The 25745-nt window shown below is 35.0% G+C and overlaps 1 protein-coding gene across 1 annotated transcript; it reads right to left on the reverse strand.

Moving 5' to 3' along the window:
- Window positions 1-22737: 22737 nt before the first annotated feature.
- On the reverse strand, window positions 22738-25225 carry LOC110660864 (calcineurin B-like protein 3). The gene is made up of 9 exons (XM_058135845.1): window positions 25146-25225; window positions 24909-25054; window positions 24441-24523; window positions 24177-24236; window positions 23956-24064; window positions 23745-23797; window positions 23550-23630; window positions 23299-23411; window positions 22738-23190 (listed from the first exon to the last, which is right to left on the reverse strand). Exons 2-9 carry the CDS (start codon window positions 25021-25023, stop codon window positions 23133-23135), a joined length of 672 nt encoding a protein of 223 aa, XP_057991828.1. The 5' UTR covers window positions 25024-25054; window positions 25146-25225; the 3' UTR covers window positions 22738-23132.
- Window positions 25226-25745: the final 520 nt, after the last annotated feature.

Consider the following 25745-nt stretch of genomic DNA (forward strand, 5'->3'; position numbering starts at 1 on the left):
CAATTAAATAACTAAAAAGAATGAAAATGTAGCAAATATCATTCTAAATGCCTACACAATGTGCATGCATCAAAATGATTCTTTCTAGAATCTATCCATAATGCAAAAGTTAAGGTTTGAACCCTTAAATCCTAACAATCAAACCTAAGGTTCTCATTCTAGGTTCATTACATCATTGTAGACTTTAAACAACTATAAATACTCTTTATTTTATTTAAATATTTTCATTTAACTTAAATCTCATAATTTTCATTCTAAACCCTAAACTACTTTAAACCAACTCTAACTTAATTCTTTTACAAAATGCTACCCTAAGAACTTTTAAATAAGATAAGAAGAAGGAGAAGGAAACTTACCTCTTTTGCTATAGCTTATACGGGAGGAGTTTCCTCTACTTCTTCTAACCATTTGAAAAAAGAGAGAAAATGGTACTCTTTACCCTTTAGAGAGGATTAGGGTGATTCTCCTTCATGTAAAGGTTAGAGTAGAAAGTTTTACGACCAAAGGATAAAGAAAATAGAGGAAAAGGGATAAAAGAGGAGAAAGGTAGAGAGAGTATGGGAGAGAACTAGAAAAACTCCCAACCTTTTGGCTTATATTTTTTTTATCCAAACCAACTTTAGCGGCCGAACTTGCCTAGACAGGCCTATTACACTTAATCCCTTTTTTTTACCCTTTCCCCAAACACTCCACTTATATTGTGCTTTCTTCCCTTTAGGACTTCTTGGAACATTCCTTTTTCAAGTATGGATTTTGATTACCCTAGATTTGGGGTATCACAATATGAATCTAGGTGTCATGCAATTATCGAGTATAGTTGCAGCAAAGTAATGTTTACCTCTTTGGAAGCAAACTGAGATGTGTTTAAATAGGGCGAGGCATAGAAACAAGTATTAAAGAAGAGATTTGCTTGTACAAAGGGACCGATTTGTTGGGCAAGTGCTGGGTCAGATGATAACTCATGCCAAATTTATAATGATGCATGTAAGGAGTATCATACTTGTTAGCTTAACAAGAGACCTATTGGCACCAACATGGCAGCATTGGCTCGTTAATGGTGATCAAAATTCTAAGTACTTTCATGCTATGGCAATAAAGAGGAAAAAGAAAAATGTTATTACTTAACTGCGGAATGATCATGGAGAGTTAATCTCATGGAATGTGGGTTTAGCTGATGTCATTATTTAGTATTATCATAGTTTATTCACTGCTACTATTGGAGATGGTTTAATAGTTTTGGATTATGTTTCTTGACGAGTGACAGAGGATCACAGTTTGCTTTTATCAAGACCATTTTAGGAGGAAGAAATCCAAGCTACTCTTTTTTCTATGCACCCTAATAAACCATCAGGACTGGATAGATTAATAGCGAGCTTCTATTAAAATTTTTGGTATGTGATTGGTAAGGATGTCTGTAAAGCATGTCTTGATTGTTTAAATGATGTTAAAGAGACTTCAGGTCTTAATACAACTTCTATTGTCTGATCCCAAAAAAGAAAAAACCAAAAGCTATTGCTGATTTAAGGCCAATATAATTGTGTAATATTGTGGACAAAATTGTTTCCAAAGCTATGAAAAATCATCTTAAGCTTATTTTGGGAGATGTTATATCAAATATGCAAAGTGCTTTTATTTTTAATCAACTTATTATGGAAAATGTGCTAGTGGCATTCGAGGTTATGAAGAGGAAAAGATATGGGAAAATTGGAGTTACTGCTTTTAAAATAGAAATGAGTAAAGCTTATGATCATGTCTATGAGTTATTTTGTTACAAATGGGTTTCTGCAAAAGCTAGTTGAACAAGATTATGTGCTTCATGTGTTTTGTTTAGTATTGCATCTCACATATTAGTAAGGAGTATGGTCCAATTTTACTAGCCAAAAAGACTGAGGAAAGGTGACCCATTGTCGTTGTATCTATTTATTTTATATGTAGAGGGTTTATTAGTTATTCTGCGAAGGTACAAAAGTCAATGGGTGGCTAAGGTGACTCCATTAATATCTCATTCATTATTTGTTGATGATAACTATTTTTTCTTTAGAGGTAATGTTAAAGAAGCCACAAGGATCTGAAGGAACGGAAGCGTGAAAAACACAAGTTTATACCATTGAATTCAAAAATTTTTACCTAGGGTCACATGCATCATGCAAGATTTATTTTTATCTATTTGATTTCAATGATAAACAACATATTAAAACTCTTTTAATATGTTTTTGGATCTATATTTGCCATTTAAGATTTTAAAATTAATCAGATTAATTTTATAACTCTAGATTAAATCAAGAACAATTACACTAACCTCTTGATGTACTGCAGCGTGTCTGCGCCTTTGAGATTCGTCTTCAGGACACCAGATGTTGTCCCTCTAGCTTGTCCACACCAAGAACACCTATGGCAGCCCTTGAACAGCTTCTAAAGCTTTTTCTATTAATTAGAAATTCAAGTTCTGCCTTTTAAGAGATTAGAGATGTAAACAGGACACTAGAAACAATTTCTAGCATTCTTAATTCAAGAGATTGATGGCTAATCTCTTTGAATTGATGAGAGATGAAGAAGAATAGATGAAAACCCTCAAAGTGGCGTGACAAAGGAGAGGAGTGGCTGCTGGTTATTTTTTCTTTTCATAACCACACTTAAATAGCTAGGTTAACACATTAAACCCTTGCCACATGTCACCCTTTGATTAGCTCTAGGTTTAAGCGACCCAATCACATTGTGCCAAGTGTCAAACCTATATTTAATCTTGATTTTAATCATCTTACATGATTAAAAAACATTTGGCAAGCTTATGTGTAATCCCATGTGTCACCATCTCATGGTGCCACGTGTCACCGTGAAATGACCAAAATGCCTCGTGTCTTAATTTTGAGTTCTTAACCCAAAATAATTATTTTCTTCTTCTAATTAATTTATATCAAATATAAATTAATTAATTAATCTCTATTAATTAATTTCTCATTAATTAAATTCATATTTAAACACTTTAAATATAAATTTAATTTATACTACACATCTAATAATCTAGATTTGATTTCAAGTCATGCTAGGGACTTTGCAATTTAATTGCAAACCAAACCTATTTAATTAATCAATTAAACTCTTTAATTAATTAATTAAATCATATTTAAATAGGTGATAACTTGTGTATGTGTGTGACTTACTAGGCTCATCACTAATTGGCAATGAGACATGATATCAACTCTTAATATCATCAGAACTCTTTCTTACCATAAATGATTTCTCTAAATCATTTTATGAACCTCATAGACCATGGTTAACACCTAGCATAGCATGCCATGGCCACCCAATTAGTAATAAGGTTTACCTGAAATGAACCTATAATCATATGTTACCATGCACTAGATCTAGAATCTTACAAAATCCCAACTCAAAGCCGAGTCATGGTTTATGTCAAACTCCATTTGCTATGAATACTATGTTCTCTTTTAATTCAGTTCTTGATTAAAAGATTTTCTCATCGAAACTCTTTTACGAATAAATCTATCTATCTGGCCAGAACTTGAAACATCAAGAACAATTAAATGAACATAGGATTTTATCTCTATTTACTTAGAGGAATAGATTCCATCTTGATCAACACCTACCTCCATATATAACTAGTAGGAGCCAACACATGCCCATATACCCATACATAGTATAAGTATGAAAGCAGTATCAAACTCAAACTACCTATATACAAGATAACTGTATATCTCAGTCTAAAGATTATATGCATCGATATGATTTATGACAAAACATTGACAAGAGTAAACTCCATGTGCTTGTCATAAGTGTCACTGGTTCGGCCTACTTATCATTTATAAGTGCCTATCATGTTTGTTATATGGCATGAGACTCATCATTCCATCTTATTTATATCTCATATAAATAACTTGGGAACAAACATGAATACAATCTTTCTGAATAAGTCATGTCCTTATTATGAAGTATCCTCGATTGTGAACCTATTTATGATACTTTGTGCTAGAAATATTGTCACTCATATTCTTAACAACTTAAGAATAATATTTCTAACAAAATATCAATGGACCTTTTCTATTACACATAATATTATGTAAACGGAAAAGTGGAAATGCCTTTTATTAATAAAAATATGTACAAGATACATACTAAATGATATGCTCTAGGGCATACTACTAACAGGATCAAGATTGTTTACAAGCTTATGAATCTACATCTAGTTAGAAGGTCAATTTTCAAAAGTCTGTAATTACTTTTAGCCTGGATACTTCTTCAATTGTTAAAAAATGATATCTATGAGCTTTTGGGTGTGAATAATATGACCTTGTTGGTAGTATGCCCTAGAGCATATCATTTAGTATGTATCTTGAACATGTTTTATTAATAAAAAGGCATTTTCACTTTTCCATTTACATAATATATTTATGTGTAATAGAAAAGGTCCATTAATATTTTATTAGAAATTCTATTCTTAAGTTGTTAAGAATATGAGTGACAGTATTTCTAGCACAAAGTATCAAAAATTGGTTCACAATTGAGGATACTTCACAATAAGGACATGACTTATCTAGAAAGATTGTAATCACGTTTGTTCCCAAGTTATTTATATGAGATGTAAATAAGATGGAATGGTGAGTCTCATGCCATATAACAAACATGATAGGCACTTATGCATGATAAGTAGGCCGAACCAGTGACATTTATGACAAGCACATGGAGTTTACTCTTGTCAATGCATTGTCATAAATCATATTAGTGCATATAATCTTTAGACCTAAGATAACATAGTTATCTTGTATATAGGTGGTTTGAGTTTGATACTGCTTTCATACTTGTACTGTGTATGGGTATATGGGCATGTGTTGGCTCCTACTAGTTATATATGGAGGTAGGTGTTGATCAAGATAGAATCTGTTACCCTAAGTAAATAGGGATAAAATCCTATGTTCATTTAATTGTTCTTGATATTTCAAGTTCCTGGCCAGAACAGATAGATTTAATCAGAAAAGAGTTTTTGATGAGAAAAATCTTTTTAATCAAGAATTGGAATTAAAAGAGAACATAATATTCATAGCAAAAAAAGTTTGACATAAACCATGACTCCAGCTCGAATTGGGATTTTGTAACAGAGAGATTCTAGAACATGGTAACATATGATAAAAGGTTCATTTAAGGTATTCTTTATTACTAATTGGGTGGCCATGACATGTTATGCTAGGTGTTAACCATAGTCTATGAGGTGCCTAAAATGATTTAGAGAAATCATTTATGGTAAGAAAGAGTTCTGATGATATTAAGAGTTAATATCATATATCATTGCCAATTAGTGATAAGCCTAGTGAGTCACACACATACACAAGTAATCACCAAGTTAAATGTGATTTAATTAATTAGTTAAAGAGTTTAATTAATTAATTAAATATGTTTGGTTTGCAATTAGATTGCAAAGTCTCTAGCATGGCTTGAAACCAAATCTAGGTTATTGGATGTATAGTATAAGTTAAATTTATATTTAAAGTGTTTAAATATGAATTTAATTATGAGAAATTAATTAATAGAGATTAATTAATTAATTTATATTTGATATAAATTGATTAGAAGAGGAGAAATAATTATTTTGGGTTAAGAACTCAAAATTACAACACAAGGGTAATTTAGTCATTTCACAGGGTGACATGTGGCACCATGAGATGGTGACACATGGCACTATATAAGCTTGCCATTTGTCTTCCAATCATGTAAGATGATCAAAGTCAAGATTAAATCTAGCTTTAACACTTGGCTTAATGTGATTAGGTTAATTAAAAATTCTGAGCCAATCAAAAGATGAGATGTGGCAAGGGTTTTAAGTGATGACCTAATTATATAATGTGTTATTATGAAAGAATGAATAACATTCTGATTTTATCAAAGAGGTGCCACCACCCTTGTCACACCTTACCCCTCTGTAAGGCATAACATGATCCCGTAGAATACTTAATAAACTACCGAACTTCACCTACCGATAACTCATTAAGCATCCTACAAGGGATTTTAAAACAAATTTCTTACTTTTGGTAAGTGGAGAGCATTTCTAAAAAGTATTTAAAACATATACTTAAGTGGAAAGCTAGTTGGAAATTGTGGCCCATTTTATTTTCCGCAAATTTTATAAAAATTTTGACAGAGTTCTGTCTGTATTTTGAGAAACCAGTTCTTCAAATACCTGTAAAAAGCACTTCTAAAAATTTTTCTCAACAACTGCTTCAATTTCATACTCAATCTCAATCAATTTCTCAACACATTTATCAACTTTCAAATTTCAAATCCACTATCCAATGATCATCAAAATACTAGCAATCCATTTCATTCAAATTAAATAAAATAGTTCCATTCATATTTCATTAGAGACAAAATAATTTAAATACATCATTACAAAATTTACATTAAGAGAATTTCAAACTATTATATATATTACAACTTTATACAAATTTTATACAAACTGCTCAAGACCCATTTTTACATGTCCATACATTTATGTGCAATATATACATTAAAAGAAATTTTACAGTTAGGGTATAAATTATACCCGAAGACTTTAAGCTGATAGCTCCTCACACCTCAGCAGCTCAGTCTGCTGCTCCTCTAGTCTCTGTATCTGCGACAGCAATAAAAGCTATCGCTGAGTACTAGGACTCAGTGGTGCACAACATACTAAAATAATCTTTATGCAAAATATAAATCACATTTATTCAAAAATTTGACTGAACATGAGAATTAAATACAAATCATGCATTATGAGATTTTAATCCCAAACAATTTCATTTTGAAGTATCAAATCACATTTCATAAAACCCACAGTTAGATCATGCCATTCGAAACAAATAGAATCTCAATAGCCAGAGGCTAAAGAGAAATCATATCACAAGGCTAGCTAGCTCAAATATATGGATATCCATTCACATCCTCTTCTACTGGCACACCTCAACACTTCTCCAAAGAAGGAATCAAAATTCGAAACTAATTACCCCCACTAGTCATGCTAGTGAGGTGTTCAAATATATGGTCATGATACTGTGGTTTCAAAACTTATCTTAACAGTTTGCTAAACATTGTCATTTCAAATATACACAATAACTTTCAACAATTTAAGTCAAAACATCATAACTAATATCACAAATAAATTTTCAACAATTCAAGCAAATGTAAAATACATATTTCATTCACTTTATCAATACATTTTAAAGCATAGTGATGTTGTGCACAAACCTCAAGCGAGTCGCCTCTTGGCCTCGACTCGGTTCCTCGGGTTCCTTCCTGGTATTCTTTTCAACTGAAACACACAATTTTATAATGTTTCAGTACTAGAACTTAACATAAATCCAAAATAAAATTAGCTTCACATTTACCTAGCTCTAACGTGTTAAATTCGACGTTCTCGAAATTTTGTGTTTCGGGTTACTATTCACTACACTATTCAAGTCAAATTGTTGACTTTTTAAGGCTTAATAGGTATGGGAACTCCAACTTCACCCACATACCACATTTTGATCATTAAATTTATTGGTTTTTGTCATTTTCTCAAAACTTAGGTCTTTTAGGCAAAATTGCCAATTTTCGGTTTTGGAGTCCTAAGTTGCACTATTTCATTGGTCCTTTTGCTGTTGGAATTTGGCAAACCTTCCTTCATAGAAAATGTTCCTTATTGTCTTAAGTGTATTCTCATTTTTGAATCACCCCAATTGGAGTTTTTTAGCTCAAGTTATAGCCAAAATACAATTACTGTTCACGTGCACTGTTCATACTGGTATTTTGGTTCTAGCAGATTTTTGATCCAACTTCGTTCAGTAATTTGATCAAGTTAAGTCCATAATTTGGTCTAATTTCCTTCATACAAAATGTTCTACTATGTCTTAGGTTTCCATCGGTTCAGGAATCGCCTAAATCGGAGTTTTCTAGAGAGAGTTATAGCCATTGGAACTTTACTGTTCAAATGGAAATCTGCAGTTTTGCAGGTTCAGTAACTCAACTTTGCTCAATAATTTGATTAGATTAATGGCATAATTTGGGTTGGTGTTCTTCATGAAAGTTTTAGATCTATATCTTATCTAATTGCTGGCAAAATTTCAGGTCATTTTGACCTTCCTAGCTCAAGTTATGACCAAATGAACAAATACTGTTCATTTGGTCAGTTTGTGTAGTGGCAGACTGCTCTTAACCAACTTTGGTCAATTGGTTCACTAGGTTTTGGTCAGTTTTTGGGCATGGTTCCTTAATGAAAATTGTGTCATTTTATGTCTATTTTTATCCCCAATTGGTGGCATATCAATTGGACTTGTAAAATTTCCGTTTTGGTCCTTCAAAGTTGGCTTGGTCATGCTGCCAGCAGCATGACCATTCAACCTACGAATTTGACTTCCATTCTAATAATTCTCACACATCTCTTTTGGTCATTATTGACCATTTTTCACTTCACATTAGGTCAAATGTATCATTTACCAATTTCTCACAATTTTGCCTCCCAAACCCTAGGTCCAAACCCTAACTTTCATATCTTACTCACTTGTTGAATTCTAAATGCATTTTTAGTACTCATTCCCTCACTTACACTTAACCACTTCATTATTTGTATCAAAATTACCCATTTCAACATTAGTTTGCTGCTGGCCAAAATTCCTAGGGTTTTAGATAGGTATGATTTTGCATGTTTTCATGTATTTCTAACCACTTTCATCTTACTTCTATACTTATAATTCAATCAAAATTAAGGAAGAGAGCTTACCTCAAATGGAGCTTTCCAACTTCTTGATTCTTCAAGCTTTTTTAAATTTTTCTCTTCCCAATCTTCTTAACAAGACTCAACTACAAGTTTTAATTAAGAAACTTATAAATTTTATGGCTCAAATCTTAGGTTTAAGAAGCTTTTTAGTGAGCTTCAATGGTGGAGGTTAAGAAAATGAGAGAGATGAGAGAGGAGATGAGAGTTGACGGAAATGAAGAAAAAAAAAACCAATTTCTTTTCTTTTTATTTTGCTTATGGAAGACCACAAAATCCAAATTTAATAATTCATTTAATTAATTCTTTTATGACATCATGCATGAGGTCATGCATGATGTCATCACCTTTTTACTTTTTCATTTTCCTCTTTTTTTTTCTATTTTTCTATTAGTTCTTTAATTTAATTCTCGACTCCGAAATTTTCTTTTCTCCGATTTTATTTGGCAGTTAGGTCGAGTCACTCCTGGTCAATTGACCAAATTGCCCTTCACCGGTTCAACCCGGTTTGCAAATAATTCCATATTTCTTCCGGCTCCCTGACCTAATTATTTGACTGGCTTAACAGTTCTTTTTCGTGATTTTCTCTTTTCCACTATGTTTATAAGGGTCCTAAGGACCGCAGCGTCACTTTTTACGGTTCGAAATTTGAGTTTAAAATGACTTCGCAGTTGTTCCCGAGAAGGTCACCCATCGCTGTGACTCTCTGCTCGTTTAACTTCTTATGTTCTGTTTTTCTTGTTAATACTTAACTAATTGGACATTACTAATTATTTGTGTTTATGGCTTCTCTAGTTGTCTTAAGTGTGGTTCTAATCCCCTTAATTGTTCGGACCGACACCGGTCACCGGAACAGTGAAATATACCAGGCTATACAAATAGGGGTGTTACAATTCTCCCCCCCTTAAAATAAATTTCGTCTCGAAATTTTACCCGGTATCAATCTCTGAACAACTGTGGGTGCTGTCTCCTCACATCCTCTTCTCGTTCCCAAGTAGCCTCCTGGCCCGAATGATGGTTCCACAACACTTTTACCAATGGTATCTGCTTGTTTCGTAGCTGTTTCACCTCATAAGCCAGAATCTCTATGGGTTCTTCTTCATATGTGAGGTCTGGATTTACTTCAATTTCCTCTACTGGTAGTACATGAGATGGTTCTGATCGATACCTCCTCAACATCGACACATGGAAAACATTATGTATCTTTTCCAACTCTGGAGGTAATGCCAACCGATATGCCAAAGGACCCACTCTTTCCAGAACCTCATATGGCCCGATAAAACGAGGACTCAGTTTTCCCTTTTTGCCGAATCTCATAATTCTCTTCCAAGGAGAAACTTTGAGGAATACTTTCTCACCCACTGCATACTCAATATCCCTCCTTTTCAAATCAATGTAGGACTTCTGACGGTCTGATGCAGTCTTAAGTCGATCTCTGATCACCCTGATCTTCTCCTCAGTCTGCTGAACAATTTCGGGTCCAATCATTTTTCTTTCACCCACGTCATCCCAATACAACGGGGTTCTACATTTTCTGCCATACAAAGCTTCATATGGAGGCATTCCAATACTTGATTGGTAGCTATTGTTGTAAGCAAACTCAATCAAAGGCAAGTGTGTATCCCAACTGCCCTCAAACTCAATTACACAAGCCCGTAGCATGTCCTCCAAGATCTGAATTACCCTCTCGGTGGCCATCATGCGTGGGTGGAATGCAAGATCTTGAAGTTCAATCTAGTTCCTAGGGCTCTCTGAAGACTACCCCAGAATCTAGAAGTGAACCTAAGATCTCTATCTGATACAATGGATACTGGCACTCCATGCAATCTCACAATCTCATCGATATACAACCTGGCTAATCTTTCTAAACAGTAGTCCATCCGGACTGGCAAAAAATGAGCAGACTTAGTCAGTCTGTCGACAATGACCCATACTGCATCATGACTCTTCTGTGTCCTCGGAAGTCCCATCACGAAATCCATCGTTATTCTCTCCCATTTCCATTCTGGTACTGGTAGTGGATGTAACAACCCAGCGGGTACTTGATGCTCTGCCTTTACTTGCTGACAAGTTAGGCATTTGGCTACAAACTCTGCCACATCTCTTTTCATACCTATCCACCAGTAATGCTCCGTTAGCCCCCTATACATTTTTGTGCCACCAGGGTGCATGGCAAAAGGAGACTCATGTGCTTCCTTCAAAATGATCTGCCTCAAATCAACATCATTAGGAACACACATTCTGCCCTATTGTAGCAATAGACCATCATATCTGATTGAGAATTCTGGTTTCTTGCCCTGTCGGACTTCTTCCATCAACTTCTGATACTTCTGATCATTCTGAGCAGCCATTCTGATCTGATCAATCAACACTGGCTGTACATACCATGCAACTGCTGTCTGCCCATCATCATTAATCTCTAAGCTGGCATGTAATGATCTCAACTCATGTAGCAAAGACAAAGGAGTAACCCGTAGACTTACCATAGTCTTGCGACTTAAGGCGTCAGCCACAACATTAGCTTTCCCTGGCTGATAGTCTATCAGACAATCGTAGTCTTTTATCAACTCTAACCATCTCCTCTGTCTCAAATTCAACTCCTTCTGGGTGCCCAAATACTTCAAACTCTTATGATCTGTATAAATGTAACACTTTTCCCCATACAAATAATGTCTCCGGATCTTAAGAGCAAACACAATAGCTGCAAGCTCCAAATCATGTGTTGGATAGTTCTTCTCATGCGGTTTCAGCTGGCGTGATGCATAGGTAATGACATTTCGATCTTGCATCAATACACAGCCTAACCCATTGTGAGAAGCATCACTATAAACGGTATATTCTTTACCCGGGGTAGGTAAAGTTAGGACTGGAGCTTCAGTCAAACATCTCTTCAATTCATCAAAACTCTGCTGGCATTTGTCCGTCCACTGAAATTTTACATCTTTTCTAAGCAGCTTGGTCAATGGAGATGCCAACATGGAGAATCCCTTCACAAATCTACGGTAGTATCCAGCTAAATCCAGAAAACTACGAATTTCTGTGACATTTCTGGGTGGCCTCCAGTTAAGGACAGCTTCAATCTTACTTGGATCTACCTTGATGCCCTCTTCTGATACTACATGCCCCAAGAAAGATATTTCTTTCAGCCAAAATTCACACTTCGACAATTTGGCATATAACTGTTTCTCTCTCAAAATCTGCAGTACAATCCGCAGATGTCTATCATGCTCTTCTGCATTCCTCGAATAGACCAATATATCATCTATGAATACCACAACAAACTGGTCGAGGTATGGTCTGAAGATAGTGTTCATTAGATCCATAAAAGCAGTCGGAGCATTAGTTAACCCAAATGGCATGACCAAGAACTCATAATGGCCATAGCGGGTTCTGAAGGCAGTTTTAGAAATACTCTGCTCTTGTACTTTCAGCTGATAATAACCTGATCTCAGGTCAATTTTGGAGAACACAGCTGCACCCCTCAACTGATCAAACAAGTCATCAATGCGGGGTAATGGATATCTATTCTTTATTGTCACCTTATTCAACTGCCGATAATCAATACACAAGCGGAGAGTGCCATCTTTCTTCTTTACAAACAACACTGGCGCTCCCCAAGGTGACACACTAGGGCGGATAAAGCCCTTGTCAAGCAATTCTTGCAACTGCACTTTCAACTCTTTCAGTCGCAGGTGCCATTCTATATGGCGTTATAGAGATTGGGTCCACACCAGGCATAACATTAATCTCAAACTGCACCTCTCTTTCTGGAGGTAATCCTGGTAATTCATCAGGAAATACATCCAGAAAATCACATACAGTAGGGATGTCCCTTAGTGCTGGACTCCCCACTTGGGTGTCTATCACATGTGCCAAGTATGCTTCACACCCCTTTCTGATCATTCTTCTGGCTAGTGCAGCCGAAATGATGTTTGATGGCAGTAAATGCCTCTCCCTGTGTATTACCACATCACCGTACAGAGGGAGACCAAAAGTGACTGTCTTCAGTCTACAGTCAATCATGGCGTGATGCCTGGCTAACCAATCCATGCCCAAGATGATATGATACTCTCTGAAGGGCATTTCAATCAAGTCGCGAGAAAACATGTCCTTGGATCACCAAAGGACAGTCTCTATAAATTCTGTTGACCCGGACCTCTTGTCCTAACGGACTAGTTACTAGCACTTCAAAACCCATTTGCACAATGGAACAGCAAGTGAACTGACTATGCTAGCACTAACATATGACTGGGTTGAACCCGGATCAAACAACACAAATACATCTTGATCAGAGATAGAGAATGTACCAGCTACCACATCGGAAGTCTCAGCCTCTTCTCGCTGTTTCATTGTGTAGACTCTGGCTGATGCACTTCCTTGTGCTGACTGACCAATTGTGCCCTGACTGCCTAAAGCAGTGCCTCTACCTCTGCATCTTCCTCTGCCAAATGACTGTGAACCTCTGGGAGCAGGACTCTGAATAGATCCCTCAGCAGTAGTAGGAGCTGGACCATATCTTGGAGTACTTGTACAGTCTTTAGCTATATGGCCCTTGCCTCCACAGTTAAAGCAGGCTCCAGTGGCCCAATAACACTCCCCCCCATGAATCTTGCCACAAGTCTCACAAGGGCGGGCAGAATGTGAACCCCTGCTCGACTGCTGACCAGACCCAGGGGGTCTCTGTCCAGAAAATCTGCCTCTACCAAATCTTCCACCTCGACCCCTGCTGGGTCCTCTAAACTTCTTTTTCTTTCCAGAGGTACCACCAGAACTCGGCTCTACTGACTTTTCCCCTTTGTCTTTCTCTGATTTCTTAGCTTTCCCTGATTTTTCTTTCACTGGGGTTGCTTCTGATTCTATTCTTTCCAACTCAAGTGCTTAAGACATGAGCTCTGAGAAGTTAATGTGTCGGAATCCCACAACTTGCATCCTTATGCTGGGCTTCAAACCCGTCTCAAATCTCTTGCACCTTGCCTTGCTGGTAGTAAGGAGACTCCCCGCATAGTGACTCAGGCGGGAGAACTCCCTCTCATACTCTGCCACTGATCTATTCCCTTGTTTTAGACTAAAAAACTCTTGTAACTTCTGATCAACATATGCATCTGGGATGTATTTCTATCTGAACTCTCTGATGAAGTCATCCCAGGTCAGCACTGGTGGTTCAGCCAAGCTGTGGGGGATGGTCTTCCACCAATCATACGCATCCCCTTGCAGTAGCGACACAAAGTATTCAAACTTCAATTCATCTTGGCAGTGCAGCTTCTTAAACACTCTATCCATTCTTTCAAGCCATTACTCTGCCTCTAAAGGGTCTATTGTACCCTTAAATTCTGCAGCCCCATACTTCAATAATTTATCATATTGTCTGGCTGGAGGCAGTGGTTGTGCCACAGGTGTTTGGGGTGGAGCTTGAGCAGGCATACCCCCAGCCATTTGTTGAAACATCGCAGCCATCTGCTGTGCGAACTGTGCAGGAAACTGCGGCATTTATGGGGCTGGTGCTGCTGACCCACTAACATTCGGTAAAGCTGGGGCTTCCCCTTGTGCCTCAGCTTCAACAGACTGCTCAACTGAGCGATCCCCTTCTTCCATTTCAGGCTGAAGTTAGGGTATCTCCTGAACAAGTAATACAAGGAGATTTCCCTCCGTTAGTTCATATTCATGATGTAATGCACTGTATGTAACAATTATGGACATTGAGCAGTTGTACTTAACAAAGAAAAACACAAATTCACAAGTTAAAACATACTTTAAAAATTTGCTCTGATACCACTAAAACATGTCACACCTTACCCCTCTGTAAGACATAACATGATCCCGTAGAATACTTAATGAACTACCGAACTTCACCTACCGATAACTCATTAAGCACCCTACAAGGGATTTTAAAACAAATTTCTTACTTTTGGTAAGTGGTGAGCATTTCTAATAAGTATTTAAAACATATACTTAAGTGGAAAGCTAGTTGGAAATTGTGGCCCATTTTATTTTTCCGCAAATTTTATAAAAATTTTGACAGAGTTCTGTCTGTATTTTGAGAAACCAGTTCTTCAAATACCTGTAAAAAGCACTTCTAAAAATTTTTCTCAACAACTGCTTCAATTTCATACTCAATCTCAATCAATTTCTCAACACATTTATCAACTTTCAAATTTCAAATCCACTATCCAATGATCATCAAAATACTAGCAATCCATTTCATTCAAATTAAATAAAATAGTTCCATTCATATTTCATTAGAGACAAAATAATTTAAATACATCATTACAAAATTTACATTAAGAGAATTTCAAACTATTATATATATTACAACTTTATACAAATTTTATACAAACTGCTCAAGACCCATTTTTACATGTCCATACATTTATGTGCAATATATACATCAAAAGAAATATTTACAGTTAGGGTATAAATTATACCAGAAGACTTTAAGCTGATAGCTCCTCACACCTCAGCAGCTCAGTCTGCTGCTCCTCTAGTCTCTGTATCTGCGGCAATGAATAAAGCTATCACGAGTACTAGGACTCAGTGGTGCACAACATACTAAAATAATCTTTATGCAAAATATAAATCACATTTATTCAAAAATTTGACTGAACATGAGAATTAAATACAAATCATGCATTATGAGATTTTAATCCCAAACAATTTCATTTTGAAGTATCAAATCACATTTCATAAAACCCACAGTTAGATCATGCCATTCGAAACAAATAGAATCTCAATAGCCAGAGGCTAAAGAGAAATCATATCACAAGGCTAGCTAGCTCAAATATATAGATATCCATTCACATCCTCTTCTACTGGCACACCTCAACACTTCTCCAGAGAAGGAATCAAAATTCGAAACTAATTACCCCCACTAGTCGTGCTAGTGAGGTGTTCAAATATATGGTCATGATACTGTGGTTTCAAAACTTATCTTAACAGTTTGCTAAACATTGTCATTTCAAATATACACAATAACTTTCAACAATTTAAGTCAAAACATCATAACTAATGTCACAAATAAATTTTCAACAATTCAAGCAAATGTAAAATATATATTTCATTCACTTTATCAATACATTTTGAAGCATAGTGATGTTGTGCACAAACCTCAAGCGAGTCGCCTCTTGGCCTCGACTCGGTTCCTCGGGTTCCTTCCCGGTATTCTTTTCAACTGAAACACACAATTTTATAATGTTTCAGTACTAGAACTTAACATAAATCCAAAATAAATTTAGCTTCACATTTACCTAGCTCTAACGTGTTAAATTCGACGTTCTCGAAATTTTGTATTTCGGGTTACTATTCACTACACTATTTAAGTCAAATTGTTGACTTTTTAAGGCTTAATAGGTATGGGAACTCCAACTTCACCCACATACCACATTTTGGTCATTAAATTTGTTGGTTTTGGTCATTTTCTCAAAGCTTAGGTCTTTTAGGCAAAATTGCCAATTTTCGGTTTTGGAGTCCTAAGTTGCACTATTTCATTGGTCCTTTTGCTGTTGGAATTTGGCAAACCTTCCTTCATAGAAAATGTTCCTTATTGTCTTAAGTGTATTCTCATTTTTGAATCACCCCAATTGGAGTTTTGTAGCTCAAGTTATAGCCAAAATACAATTACTGTTCACGTGCACTGTTCATACTGGTATTTTGGTTCTGGCATATTTTTAATCCAACTTTGTTCAGTAATTTGATCAAGTTAAGTCCATAATTTGGTCTAATTTCCTTCATACGAAATGTTCTACTATGTCTTAGGTTTCCATCGGTTCAAGAATCGCCTAAATCGGAGTTTTCTAGAGAGAGTTATAGCCATTGGAACTTTACTGTTCAAATGGAAATCTGCAGTTTTGCAGGTTCAGTAACTCAACTTTGCTCAATAATTTGATTAGGTTAATGGCATAATTTGGGTTGGTGTTCTTCATGAAAGTTTTAGATCTATATCTTATCTAATTTCTGGCAAAATTTCAGGTCATTTTGACCTTCCTAGCTCAAGTTATGACCAAATGAACAAATACTGTTCATTTGGTCAGTTTGTGCAGTGGTAGACTGCTCTTAACCAACTTTGGTCATTTGGTTCACTAGGTTTTGGTCAGTTTTTGGGCATGGTTCCTTAATGAAAATTGTGTCATTTTATGTCTATTTTCATCCCCAATTGGTGGCATATCAATTGGACTTGTAAAATTTCCGTTTTGGTCCTTCAAAGTTGGCTTGGTCATGCTGCCAGCAGCATGACCATTCAACCTACGAATTTGACTTCCATTCTAATAATTCCCACACATCTCTTTTGGTCATTATTGACCATTTTTCACTTCACATTAGGTCAAATGTATCATTTACCAATTTCTCACAATTTTGCCTCCCAAACCCTAGGTCCAAACCCTAACTTTCATATCTTACTCACTTGTTGAATTCTAAATGCATTTTTAGTACTCATACCCTCACTTACACTTAACCACTTCATTATTTGTATCAAAATTACCCATTTCAACATTAGTTTGCTGCTGGCCAAAATTCCTAGGGTTTTAGATAGGTATGATTTTGCATGTTTTCATGTATTTCTAACCACTTTCATCTTACTTCTATACTTATAATTCAATCAAAATTAAGGAAGAGAGCTTACCTCAAATGGAGCTTTCCAACTTCTTAATTCTTCAAGCTTTTTTAAATTTTTTTCTTCCCAATCTTCTTAACAAGACTCAACTACAAGTTTTAATTAAGAAACTTATAAATTTTATGGCTCAAATCTTAGGTTTAAGAAGCTTTTTAGTGAGCTTCAATGGTGGAGGTTAAGAAAATGAGAGAGATGAGAGAGGAGATGAGAGTTGACGGAAATGAAGAAAAAAAAAACCAATTTCTTTTCTTTTTATTTTGCTTATGGAAGACCACAAAATCCAAATTTAATAATTCATTTAATTAATTCTTTTATGACATCATGCATGAGGTCATGCATGATGTCATCACCTTTTTACTTTTTCATTTTCCTCTCCTTTTTTTTTTTATTTTTCTATTAGTTCTTTAATTTAATTCTCGACTCCGAAATTTTCTTTTCTCCGATTTTATTTGGCAGTTAGGTCAGGAGTCAGCTCTCGGGGTCAATTGACCAAATTGCCCTTCGCCGGTTCAACCCGGTTTGCAAATAATTCCATATTTCTTCCGGCTCCCTGACCTAATTATTTGACTGGCTTAACAGTTCTTTTTCGTGATTTTCTCTTTTCCACTGTGTTTATAAGGGTCCTAAGGACTGCAGCGTCACTTTTTACGGTTCGAAATTTGAGTTTAAAATGACTTCGCAGTCGTTCCCGAGAAGGTCACCCATCGCTGTGACTCTCGGCTCGTTTAACTTCTTATGTTCTGTTTTTCTTGTTAATACTTAACTAATTGGACATTACTAATTATTTGTGTTTATGGCTTCTCTAGTTGTCTTAAGTGTGGTTCTAATCCCCTTAATTGTCCGGACCGACACCGATCACCGAAACAGTGAAATATACCAGGCTATACAAATAGGGGTGTTACAACCCTTGTTGTTTTCTTCATCTCTTCTTCTTCATCTCTCATCAATTCAAAGAGAATTGCCAGCATTCTATTGAATTAAAATTGTTAGAAATCATTTCTAGTGTCCTATATACATCTATAACATCTTTAAAGGCAAAACCTTAATTTCTAATTGATTGGAAAAGGCTTGAGAAGCTGTTCAAGGGGCTGCTATTAGTGATCTTGGTGTGGACAAGCTAGAGGGACAACATCTGGGGTCCTAGGTGCTTCACAAAGGTACCAAACACAACTATAGTGCATCAAAAGGTTAGTGCACATGTTCTTGATTTAATCTAGGGTCCTAATGAATTAATCTATTAATTCTAAAATCTTAAATGACAAACATAGATCCAAATACATATTAAAAGAGTTTTAATATGCAATTGAACATTGAAATCAATAGGTAAAAATTAAATCTTGCATGATGCATGAGACCCTAGAAGAAAATTTTTTGAATTCAATGTTCTAATCTAACCATATTCATGCTTCCGCTCCTTCGGACCCAACCCAAACATTATCTGTGGATGCCTTTTTTAATTGGTAGGAAAAAGAATTAAGTCTTTGAATTTGCTCTTAATAAAGTCTGGAGGCGTCTTTAAGGGTGTAAACACAAGCTTTTATCATGAGCTGGTAAGAAGATATTGTTATAGACTGTGGCACAGGCATATCCTAATTATATTATGAGTGTGTTCTTGCTTCCACTTGAGGTTTGTCACTCTTTGAAAAGATTAATGAAAGGCTTTTGGTGGGATAATGGCACACAAGGGCAAAGAATTGGATGGATTGGTTGGGAAAGATTATGTCATCACAAGGAGAATGTTGGTTTAGGGTTTTGTAGAATTTGAGAATTCAATCTTGCTATGCTAGATAAGCAAGGTTAGTATTTGTTATTACACCTACAATCCTTAGTGCCAAGAATATACAAGGCTCACTATTACTCGAACGGTTCTTTCTTTAATGCTTCAATTGGTAATAATCCAAGCTATGCTTGTAGAAGCATATGGTCTACCAAGGATTTGTTGAGGAAAAATTGTAAGAGACATATTGGAGATGGGATTGCTACTAATGTGTGGCATGAGCCTTGGTTACCTATTTGTGATGATCCATACATTTTCCCTATTAATAATATTAGTATGGACAATGTCAAAGTTTGTGATTTAATGTTGCCAAATGGTATTGGTTGGAATGTTGATTTAATTAAGAGGTTTTTGATGAACGGGATGAGTTTGTTATTGTGCAAATTCCTCTTAGCAAATTTCCTAGACTTGATGGTTGGTTGTGGTGTTGGGACTAAAAGGGTTGCTACACTATAAAAAGTGGTTATATAGTGTAAATCGAAGGTCACATTGTAGTGCCAATCAATTCAGCAATTGATTCCTTAATTTGGCAAGCAATATGGAAAGTTGAACCATGACAAACCTATATCTTATGCCTTATTACAATGTGACTTTACTAAGCAATGTTGGATTGAAAGTAGTTTGGGTTTTGGCAAACATGTTGATTCATTTGGTGATTGGATTGCTTCAATGGTTCTGCAAGGTGATTGTGATAAGCTGAAATTCATGTTAATCCTAACTTCTGTGTATGTGCATTTACACAAGGTAAGGCTTGGATGGCTTTTCTAGGATTGCAATGGGATTTTTCTTAGTGGTAAACAAGTCCATTTTGAAAGTTTTGTTAGTGATAATGTCACAGAAGCTATTTCTTTTTGAGAAGCTGTAAGTTGGCTTAAGAGTAAAGGTCTTAAAAATGTCACCATGGAGACAAATTCATTTACTATCATACAAGCCTTGAAGAGTACTAATGTTGATTATTCATGCTTTGGTCAATTATTTCTATTTGTAGGCTTCTATTTTTTTATCTTTGTAATGTTTCAAGTAACTTTTTTAAGAAACCAATGAATTAAGTTGCTCATACTATAGCTAAGGTAGCTAGTTCAATGCCTAATGAGGTTAATTAGGGTGATTTCCCTCCCTTTATCCTCCTTGATATACTGCAGTTTGATGTTCGTAATGTTTAATGGAAGCTGCTTTTGATTTAAAATATATAATTCCTTTGCATTGTTTTATATATATATATATATATATATATATATATATATATATATATATATATATATAAAACAATGCAAAGGAATTACTTTTATGCCACGTTTGATAAAAAGTAATGCAATGTAATAGTAATTAATTATGTAATGAAATAAATAATGTAATATAATGTAATTGTCATTACATTCCTATATTTAGTTACAAAATAAAAATGCAAGTAATGTAATGATACTTTTTTTTAATATTTAGTATACATTAAGTTATAATGACTATAGTGATTAGTGGTTGAGCAATAGTAGTAGCTAAGTAATGGTGGTGGCGGTAGTGGCTAGGTGGTGATGGTGACAACAATGATAAGTGGTGGCGGTAGCAGTGGTCAAGTAGTGGTGGTGGCGACAACAACGATCAAGTGGTGCTAATAGATAGGTGGAGATAGCAGTGGTAGTGGCAATGGCCAGATGGTGGTGATGGTGTTAATGATAATGGTTAAGTGATAGTGGTGGTAGTAATAGTGGCAATAGTAATAGTGGTAGTAATAATAGTGTAGACAATAAATTAAAAAAATCAAAACATATGATCATGAGTATGGCCTTATTCAGTAATAGCTTTCAAGATAGCATCTAGTCAAAATATTACTTCTCTTATTTATACTGTTTGGTGACATAGTGTTTATACTAGTATTTAGAGGTTCAGAGAGTAGTTCATAAAAAGTTACCGCTCCTAACTTTTAGAGGTTGAGGGAGTCTTAACAAGATTTTATCACTATTTTAACATTTAACAGCTAATTCAATAACTATTTTTATCGAACATTTTTACTTTAATGGCTATATGAATAGCTAACCACTAATAGCTAATATCTAATAGTTAAAAGCTAATAAAATTACCGACAATTTCTAAAACAATTAACAGCTATTAGAATAACTAATATTGCGAAACAGGGTCCACATTCATTTTTGTATATTATAATCATTGCGTTAGTTAAGGTGTAATTAATTACGTAAAGTGATTATCATTGTATTTCATTAAATTTATATTATCGAATAAAATAATTACAGTTACATTACATCATATTGAAACCTAAATAAATTCTATTATCTATTTGATGAAGTAAAAAATAGGGGCGAGCACACAATAGTTTTAATAGAAAAACAGAACCAAACCAATTTAATTCGGTTTTTTGATTTGGTTTTTTTTATTAAACGGTTTGATTTCGGTTTGAGATTTTAGGAAAGTTCGGTGTTCGATTCGATTCAGTTTCTTAACTGAAATATCAATAAAAAACTGAGCCGACCAAAATCCCTAATCCTACGTCGTTTTTACTACCAATATAAATACATAAACTATTCCTAATTCCTAACTCTCATGAGACGACACCCATTCACTCCCCTTTCTCTCATAGCCAACCCAACTCTTCCCATTCCCTCCTTTTTCTTCTTCTTCTTCTTCTTCTTCTTCTTCTTCGTTGCTTCTTCATCCTTCAATCCTTATAAACCTCAATGCCTCCGACCTCCCTATAAACCTTTAGGTAAGAATTGACGGAGCCATCATCAAATTGTTTACCGTGTTTCTTCTTGGGCATCAGATTCCAAATCAATCAATTGGGACAATTGATTTTTCCACCATGCATGCAATGAGATGGCTGAGTTTGAGAGCAATAGAGTTTTAATTTTACAAATGTATCTCTCTCTGTTTTATATTGAAATTTCTTATTTTCATTCTCTTTTGATTCAAGTTCTAATGTTGGAATCTGTAATTTTGTGTTTTTTATGATGAGTCTCCTTCTGTTGGGGAATTTTCCGTTTAGTTAGATGGAAATTTCAAGCTTAAGAGAAACATGTAATTTCATTGCATGCACTGTTTAGAGTTGAAATGTTATTGCTTTTTTTTCTTTTTTTGCTTTGTTGTTGGTGATTTGGACATTTTTGTTTGAGGATTTGGGGTTTTGCTCTGTAAGCCGAGTGGGGAAGATGAAAATGGTAATGTTGAGGCGTGGAAACAACACCGTTTGAGAGCAGCAGACTTTGGATTTTGGGAGTTATACAAAACCAACGGTTTTAAATCAAACCAAATTAGTTTGATTCGGTTCAGTTTCTCTATTAATTCAATTCAATTTAGTTTAATTTAATTCGGTTGACACTTTTCATGAATTTGATTGTTCAGTTTTTCGGTTTTGATTCGATTTAAAATTAAACTGACGGATTACTCCCAGTAGAAAAAAAATTGCAGTCTAACAAATTCAAGGGTACGAAACACCTCAACATTAACATCATGAGATCCATCTTCCCCTTTCAATATTGATTTTATTTCAGTGGTTGAATTATATAAATCCTAAATTAAAGTTATAAATCAACGACAATGATAATAATAATAATAATAATAATAATAATAATAATAATAATAGATGATAACTTAAAAATGGATTGCGACTGAGGCACCAATTGCCAGGAATCTATTTATCGAAGGGAGCACTTACAACGGGGCCAAGGCTAATTCACAGCGTAAATATTTGCTTCCACAACAAAACATGGCCCTCACTCCTTCCTTGTACACATGGAAACCACACCATTGTTTTCAACACCTTTAACGAACGAAAAAATAAAACAGACCTTCTGCAAGGCCATGAAACCACAAGTACTCAAAAAGGAAGCAAAAGGTCAGTCATTGAATAGAAATATACACAACCGAGAACTGTCGAAAGAACAACCAATACAATGCAGAAACTCTCTCTCTCTTGCCCTTTACATCTGTTAGGGCCATTTTTGTCCATGAAGAAACAAGCCATGATTAATAAACTTTATTGAACTTGATGGCAAATCTCAAGTTTACATGTCATCAACTTGTGAGTGGAACACAAAACTTGGGAATGTAGTAGTAATATCCCTGCTCAATGAAAAAAGATAAGGGTCAAAGCATGCCACTTGCCAGTCTTGTCAAGAAAAAACTATTCTCAAGGTTAGCAAGCAAATCCCATAGGATCTAGGAACTCACTTTAGATACTGAAGAGTCATATTCTTCAGAAGAGATGGATGGCGCAGAACAAGGCTTCTCCACTCTTCCTTGTCAATCTTGCCGTCATGTTTTGTATCAGCTTCCTCAAAGGTCTGAAACAAAGCTCCAAAATTCAGGGGAAAAAACCCTTTCTAACAAATACTTTCAGAAAGGAGTGTTGAAATCCTTACGAACTTGTAACCAAGATTATAGTCATTGTCAATAAACATTGAATTAATATGAATAGGCACCTTGTCAATTATACTCTCGATGACATCATCTGAAAGGTTCATACCAGATTCAGCTAGAGTAGCAACTACCATTTGTTTCACCTATTTAATAAAATGTAGATAAAAGTCTTAACTGTATAAATCAAATAAACAATGAACATCTAAAAGAGTCCAAGAATCACTGAAGTCAGAAAATCTTGAAACAATAATACTGACCTCCTGTCTCTCAATAAAACCTTGCTGTTTGAGATCATACAATTGAAAAGAAACTGCAACACCACAACACAAAATAAATAGGAATAAAGCACCAAGAAAGTAAAGCTTCATTTCATCATCCTAGGAGGATAAAGCAACAACAGATGTACTCAACTCAAGCGATACAAAAGAATTTATGATCTGGAAAAATTGTCAATCTCAAACAACATACATTCAATCTTATCATCAATGGGGGCATTTGGATGAAAAACAGAGAGGGCACGAGCAAACTCTTCAAATCCTAGGATCCCATTATGTTTTGTATCAAACAAATCAAAGACCTACAATCAATAAGCAAAAGCAGGAACAGCAGCAGTAGTCCATTATTAGAACAAAAAATTGTTCTGCTACAATTGGAGGTAAAGAGTGATAAATACACCCAGTGGAAAGTACCCGATCAGCAAATAAGCTCTCTTTCTTGTTTGTCTTGAACAATGCTAATTGAAACTCCTCCTGTAACATGGAATTGAAGGAAAATATATATAAAAGTTTCTGAATAAATTACAGAGCAGCATTTGAACAAAACAAATAAAACAGATAAAATCAGGATTTAGGAGGGACCACTAGACTTATGAATAAAATAATAATAATAATAATAATAAAGAAGCTTGTAGCTGAAGTAAAAATTTTTACAGGTGTTATAAATATAAAGCAAACCTTGTTGATCAGGCCATCATCAATCACGGCGCTGCTGATCTTCTTAAAGAGCTCATACAGTGCCTCTATTTCACTCACACTGACTGCACCAAGAATTATAAAACCAACAATTTTCAATGGAAATATAAATATACTAGCAAAAATAAAATAGCGAAATCTCTTATATATAAGGGGAGATGAAAATAGAATTATTACAATAATTAGATATTTGTATGACTAAACTGAATCAGATGAGACATTCCGTATATTAATATTTCCAATAAGTGTTTTTTCTTGTAATGCTTATATAATCATGCAATACGGGTAGGGTTGGCAAGAAACATAACTGTAGAAAAACACAGATTAAAACACAATGGCATGTAATCTAAACATTACAGATAGAAAGAACTAGAAATTAAAAAGATGCCACTAATTGAATAAAATTAAAGGATTAACAATATTATCATAAGCACTTGATCAGTAGCATACACACAGTCTCCCTGGCAAGACGTTCAGGGTCTTCAAGGCCTCTTGATTGTTTATATAAATCAAGATCACAACACCGCAGTAGGGACGTAATGAATCCCTCTATGCACGGCAACATGATATTCTATGCAAATCAAAACACTCCATACCTGTGCAACACAGAATAGCAGCTTAAGATATGCTCTTCAGGTCACTATATGTAAAGATAGAACCCATGAGCAGGCATTGATTAGAATGAACCTGTTAACCATTTCCCACTTCTGCTCCAAGAACAAATTCCAAGACTTTTAAAAACGGGAGCACTCAATAGTATATCTGTTATTAAAAATAAAATTAAAACAAGTTTGTCATTAAAGAATCTTAAAGATGTGGTTAATCATGAAAAGCATATTTAAAAGAAAACAGGAAAGGTAGAATGACCTTAGTTTTTTTATCAAGGGATTATCATTAAAGGAAAGAAATGCAACCAACATTCTAAGAGATGGCAAATATTTTGTGTTCCTTTGGGGAAAATGGAACATTTGTCAAGTCATACATTGTCAAGGCACCACAGCAGAAATATCTACACTCAATGTATAGCATGTATCTGACTTTTGTTGACAAAGACAAAGGAAAGCATGCCTTATAAGACAAATTAAACATTTTACAATATGTTTAACTCAAATGTTCCAAGAATCACATCAAGCGAAAACAAAACTAGCTCCAGACATAAATGTTGACAGCATAAAAACATTAAAAAAGAAAATCTCAACCAAATATAATTATGTTTAAACAAGAACTATCCATTGAAAATGCCTTATGTGCAAGGCAAAAGATGGGCTAATTGTATAACTGAAGACC

The sequence above is a fragment of the Hevea brasiliensis genome, chromosome 2 (assembly GCF_030052815.1).
Source record: "Hevea brasiliensis isolate MT/VB/25A 57/8 chromosome 2, ASM3005281v1, whole genome shotgun sequence".
In the NCBI taxonomy this organism is placed as follows: Eukaryota; Viridiplantae; Streptophyta; class Magnoliopsida; order Malpighiales; family Euphorbiaceae; genus Hevea; species Hevea brasiliensis.